The 6,000-nt window shown below is 47.5% G+C and overlaps 1 protein-coding gene across 2 annotated transcripts in view; it reads left to right on the top strand.

The window, feature by feature from the left end:
- Positions 1-2,516: 2,516 nt before the first annotated feature.
- Positions 2,517-6,000, top strand: part of LOC125721428 (G-protein coupled receptor family C group 5 member B-like) — a 196,856-nt gene continuing 193,372 nt past the window's right edge. The window contains exons 1-3 of one of the 2 annotated variants that reach the window (XM_048997333.1): positions 2,517-2,614; positions 3,079-4,035; positions 4,333-4,358. In XM_048997333.1, coding sequence (XP_048853290.1) covers positions 3,081-3,992 — 912 coding nt within the window. In that variant the 5' untranslated portion in view covers positions 2,517-2,614; positions 3,079-3,080 and the 3' untranslated portion in view covers positions 3,993-4,035; positions 4,333-4,358. Of the gene's footprint in view, positions 2,615-3,078; positions 4,036-4,332; positions 4,359-6,000 lie in introns of those variants that run through there. The other variant, XM_048997332.1, reaches the window with a different exon arrangement.

Raw genomic sequence — 6,000 nt, 5'->3', positions numbered from 1 at the left:
ATTTCAAGCAGCTTCTAATGCAAACAGCAGAGGGCGATGCAGAGCTGACCATGTGGCTGAAAGGCCACTTTGATTTCACCAGTGCTGTTTAACTGTAACACCTGTTCCTGGGTTGCCCTCAGTCCTTGTTATTGGTTATGATTCTCACTGTCCTGCATTGTGTCTTGTTAGCTGTGTATTTAAGTGCCTGTTCTGCTTCTGTTCTTTGATGGTTCATTATAGCTGTATGTTGTATGTATGTATATAGTTCTCTAGTTGTGTTTATTCCATCATTTAGTTCATTCCTGGTCATTTGCTGTTTATTTTGGATCCATCCTGATCCTTTTGGTTTTGATGTGTGTGTTGTCCATCCATCCATCCATCTTCCAAACCGCTTATCCTATTGGGTCGCGGGGGGTCCGGAGCCTATCCCGGAATCAATGGGCACGAGGCAGGGAACAACCCAGGATGGGGGGCCAGCCCATCGCAGGGCACACTCACACTCCATTCACTCACACATGCACACCTACGGGCAATTCACTCGAACCCGGGTCCCAGAGGTGTGAGGCGACAGTGCTAACCACTTCACCACCATGCCGCCCCCCTGTGTGTGTTGTAATAAACCCTATTTTCCACCCGTGTCATGCACTGCCGCAACCAGAAGAGGGCAGAAGATATGGCACAAAAACAAAGGAAGAAGCCTAACTTTAAAAAGAACAAAAAACATCAAGACTCATCCAGCATGGGGTGGTGGGTTAACGAATAACACAAACAATCAAAGAATAAGCAAACAAATGAGAGAAAAGATGCAGAGATGACTGAGAAGCAGGGGATGACTGGAGAAGAGACGACAGGACCAGAAGACAGGAGGGATACAGGGAGAGCGGAGAAGAGAGTATAACTGAAGAATGGGAGAAGAGGAGAGACTACAGAGGAAGGAGAACATAGATGACTGGAGGGGAGGGAATATAGGAGCAACAGAGAGAAGGAGGAAGGGCTGCGGAGGAGAAGACAGGATAAGAGGGGAAAATGTGAGCAGAGAAGAACAAACACCCCCACTGCCCAGCAAAGTGCATTTGTAAGTAAACCACAATTTTAGCCTTGGGCTCAATATCTGGACTTGTCTCTGTGTAGCAATGCATAGAATCCCTGACACTGGTTATGACTGTACTGTATTAGTCCTAAACCTGCCATTATAGTGTAAGAAGTGTTTTTTTTTTTATAATTTTTTTTTTAAGGTAGAGCGATGTAGCCCCCGGAGAAGTCCCCCCCCCCAAAGCCCTGTTTGTTCCCTTCTAGCTACCAGATGAAACTCACAATGCACCCCAACGCCACCTAACTTCTCTTCCACATGATGCACCTTATTTACCCTTTGAATCCTGTCCATTATTGAGCGTTTTTCTATCCATTTGATTATAAGCTTATTACACTGCATGTACATTAGTCAGCCACATATGCTGTATGGCTTTGTTTTCCGGACAGTCTGGGCTACTCAGATGTGTCATAATTCGATTTGTAAATGCTGACAGTCTTGATGTCATCCTTCTTATCAGGAAAAACTACTTGTGCATATAGATATTTCTCAATTTTTAGTCTCATCTAATATAAAAATTGGCAGGCAGTACAAATAGAATCTTATTATCTTATTATCTTTCCCAGAGCAGCCCTCGTCCCTGAACCTCCCGTCCTGCCTTCCCTGCCAGCCCCAGGATCTCTCGTCTCCCCTTCCCTTCGTCTCCATGTCCTGTGCCTGCCTGTTGGACTGGATCTCCCCGGCTACCGAATCTACCTTCTGTCCCCGACCATTCTTCTTGCCTGGCCCATTGAAAGCCTGTTACCTGCTCGATCTAATAAAGATCGCTCTGTTCCACATTCCTGGGTCCGCGTTTCCCTGCCGAGGGTGTCCTAACAATTATGTCTCCAGTAATAATTTTCTGCTAATAGCATTAATTCTCTTATTTCGGTATCGGTGTACTGCATGTACATGTTATCACCATCAAAGAAAAAAACGCGTTATGACTTATCAGTCATTATTATTGTTTTTGTCGTTTATTTAATCGTGTAGCAATACTGCCACTTGTCATATTATTAATTGCGTATTTATATAATATTAACCAATGACCAATCTCTGTATCTTACTAGCATATTTTGCGCATTTGTCTTTGTATCAGCCGTAGCGGTCTGCAGGGGGAATCGCAGAAGCTGGAGTTTCTTAGAGCGCTGCATGGGTTTGGATAAACATTAGGTATTGGTAATATTACTGGACAAAAATATATCGTTATTGGTGCCCACCAAAGTTTCCAGCACTAGCTACAAGAAATGGGATTGAATGCATTTGCTCGTTTTTATTTGTATTTATTAAAAATAAAACGTTTTTTACATTATATCCGTGCTTTTTAAAGGTTATATCTCAATTTTTCAAAAGTAAACACAAAAAGGATGACACTTAATGCCCCCTCCCTGCCCCCACCCTATTTAGAACGTTAGCGTTCCATTACGTAAAAATGCAGTACTACGTCATGATGCACCGCTTATAAATAATCTGTTTGATAAGGGAGAAGCAAACACAAACGATTCGTGAGTGCATCGTACGTGTTGTAAGAGCAAGTGAAGCTGAAAGACATTGACAGTGAAGGTAAGGCCTCCCCTTCAAAATGTATACTTCACTTAGATCAAAGGTCTTAAACTAAAAAAAACGCTGGGAGATGCTAAACTACCGACCGCAAAACGTGCAGACTGGCGGGTGTCAATTGCGCTGGAATGACATTACATGGTTTTAATTTTTCTCTGATATCGGCCGGCCATATACAGTCATTTCTTTGAGACCCCTGAATTTAAATAATAATTAATTTTTATAATGATGGTGGCCTATATAATGTGCCGATTTGCTTGTGAAGTTGTTCAGCTGGTTGACATGGCATTGATTACTGCTTTTTAAGAAAGTGCATGTAGTCTCACACTGTAGAAGTCCATTGCTCAGTTGTCAGCATGCTCAGCGTGTCACCTGTGATGTGTCCTGCACAGCAGCAGGCTACATTGCGTTTAATGGACTAATACTTCTTCAACCCATTAAATGATTCCTTTCTCTCTCCCTGCCAGTGATGGCTCCCTCTATCAATCTCTTCACCTTCCTCGTCCTGTCCCTGGTGGGGGGCAGCTCTTCATGGGACGAAGCTTCGCCTTGCGGATCCGGCTCCATCCTGACAAGGCCCTACACGGCCTTGTGTGAGCTGGATGCGGTGTGGGGCTTGGTGGTGGTGGTGGCGGCAGCGGCGGCGGCCCTCGCCTCGCTGATCCTGCTCCTGGTGGTACTGTGTCGCCTGCGGAAGATCACAGAGGCTGAGGAGCGCAGCGGGGTGGCGCCGCTACTCCTGCTGCTCGCTGCCATATTTGGGCTCTGTGGCCTCAGCCTGGGATACATCGCTGAGCACCAAGAGAGCCTCTGCTTCGCCCGGCGTGTCCTGAGGGGGGTGTTGCTTGCTGTCTGCAACACCTGCCTAGTGTTCCAGGGTCTGCGACTGCGCCGGTTGGGACAAGGTGCTCATAGCCCCAGCACAGGTCAACTGATGGGGCTGGCGGTGGCCTTGGCCGTGTTGGATCCGGAGTGGATCCTTCTCGCCATGATGTCCACGTGCCAGCCAGCCTGTGAATACCAGCCGCTGAACTTTGCGCTGGCCACCACGTATGTGCTGGTCCTGCTCCTGGCAGCACTGGTGGGGGCGGCCTGCAGTCTGTGGAGGCAGCAGCCACGGTGGAGGTGCAGGACCACGTGGCTGCTCATCACCTGCCTGGCCTCAGTCCTGCTGTGGGTGGCCTGGATCACCTTCTGCCTGTATGGCAACGCGGCGCTTGGCCTGTCCCCAACATGGGACAACCGGGTACAGGCAGTGGTGCTGCTGGCACAGGCATGGCTGCTCATACTGCTGCACGCTGCTCCTGAGCTCCACGCCACCTTACGGCCCCCATCCCGCATGAGAGAGGCCAGTTTAGAGGAGGGCCTTTCTCACGTGTAGTTTGGAGCAAACCAGGGCTTCGTGTTCAGTGAGAACAACTCAGGTATGGTACTTTGTTTTCGCTTCTTTGACCTACTCTGTGACTCTGTGTGTACTTGAGAGAGAGCATAGCCCTCGCTCTTTCCTCACATGGAGCCCCTACTGGAAGTCTGTGGAACAGCAGCATATAAGCAAGGTCTATGGACCTTTCCCTGTAACTCAGATCTCACTTGAGCAGAGCTTAGGTACCATGGCGGCATGTGCCCCCCCCCCCCCCAACAATCCCAATAAAAAATGTGAAGTATGACTACTGCACTGCTGAAGGATGTTTACATGATCAATATCTGTCTCTCTCCTGCAGGTGTCCTCCCCAGCCCCCAGGAAACATTACATTTTAAATAAATAGTGTAACTATATATGGCGGCATGGTGATGCAGTGGTTAGCACTGTTGCCTCACACCTCTGGGACCCGGGTTCGAATCTCCGCCTGGGTCACATGTGTGTGGAGTTTGCATGTTCTCCCCATGTCGTCGTGGGGTTTCCTCCGGGTACTCCGGTTTCCCCCCACAGTCCAAAAACATGCTAATTGGACTAAAAGGCTAATTGGACTTGCTGAATTGCCCGTAGGAATGCATGTGCGAGTGGATGGTGTGTGAGTGTGCCCTGCGATGGGCTGGCCCCCCATCCTGGGTTGTTCTCTGCCTGCTTCCGGGATAGGCTCCAGACCCCCCGCGACCCAGTTGGATAAGCGGTTTGGAAAATGGATGGATGGATGGATGGATTACTCATACAAACACACACATCTGAAGGTTCTCAACTCTAGGTTTATATCAAACACATTAAAGCCAAACAAATGCAAAAAGTCCATGTATCGTTTGTCCTTGGGTTTTCCAGTCCAAAACGAAATCAGGAAAACAACAGCAGCGTTTTTTGGTTTTTCTGTCAGAAGGGGAAAAAGCGAAAAGCAGAAAACAAAAAAATCAGGCTTCATATTTTATCAAAAATATTACAAAAAAACACCATTCTAAGGGTGGGTGTTTCCAAGCTTATGACTGGGACTGTTAATGTTGTAAAATTAAGATAAAGTTCACATTAGGCTGTATCTTACATCTCCGGTATCTGTTAGATCTGAATTTACTCATAGAAAAGAAACCAAAGAAGGTGATTCTACGGTTTTCCCATTTGGTTTTAAAACAGAAAAATAGCAAATTTATTTTTGTATAGCACGTTATCCCAACAATACATTGTCTCAAAGCGCTTTACAGCATCCCCACCCAAAGCCCCCAGTGAGTAAGACATAGGTGACAGTGGCAAGGAAAAACTCTCTAGAAGGAAGAAACCTTGGGAGGGACCAGACTCAAAGGGGGAGCCCAAACTCCAGTGGCCGGCAGGGAGAGTCGAATAGAAGAGATAGCTAAGTGCCAAGTCACATTGTCCAAACCATAGGATTTGAGGCACAACCGGGGAGCAGGGAGGTGATGACAAGCCCGTGCCGACTCTCCTTCCAATCGCCAGGCAACCAGAAGTAATTAGGCAGCGGGTCATACATGGAAGATGACACAGGCAGAACGCGAGCTGGATGCAAGGACGTCATGGGTACATGTCACATGTAGCAGGGTGTGCTGAAAATCTTGATAGATTGAGGTCTCCAGGCAGCACACCCCAGGAGGAGTTGGGGAAATAAAATGTGCAATTAGTCAAAGTATAGGGGAGACTATAGGCAGTGCTAACAGTTAGGTGAGTGCAATATGAAGTGCAAAGTGCAAGCTCCGGCAGATATGGCAATGGCAGCATAAGTAGGAGGGAGAGGCAAGTGGGAATGCAGGCATGGGGAGTCCCTGAAATGTCAGCACTCCAGTTCCACAAGGGATGGTGAAGCTAGAGTGACAGCGCTGACAGTTCAGTTTATCTAAAGCCAATGGCATCGAACGCCACCCAGCTCTACACCTCACACTGTAGGTCTGACTGGTGGCAGCGGTGGGATCATTTCTTTCCTTTGTGGTTTTCCCGTTTAGAAACCTAGAATTAG

This window comes from Brienomyrus brachyistius, unplaced genomic scaffold (genome assembly GCF_023856365.1).
Source record: "Brienomyrus brachyistius isolate T26 unplaced genomic scaffold, BBRACH_0.4 scaffold33, whole genome shotgun sequence".
Taxonomy (NCBI): Eukaryota; Metazoa; Chordata; class Actinopteri; order Osteoglossiformes; family Mormyridae; genus Brienomyrus; species Brienomyrus brachyistius.
This window is presented reverse-complemented; position numbering and strand designations above follow the sequence as displayed.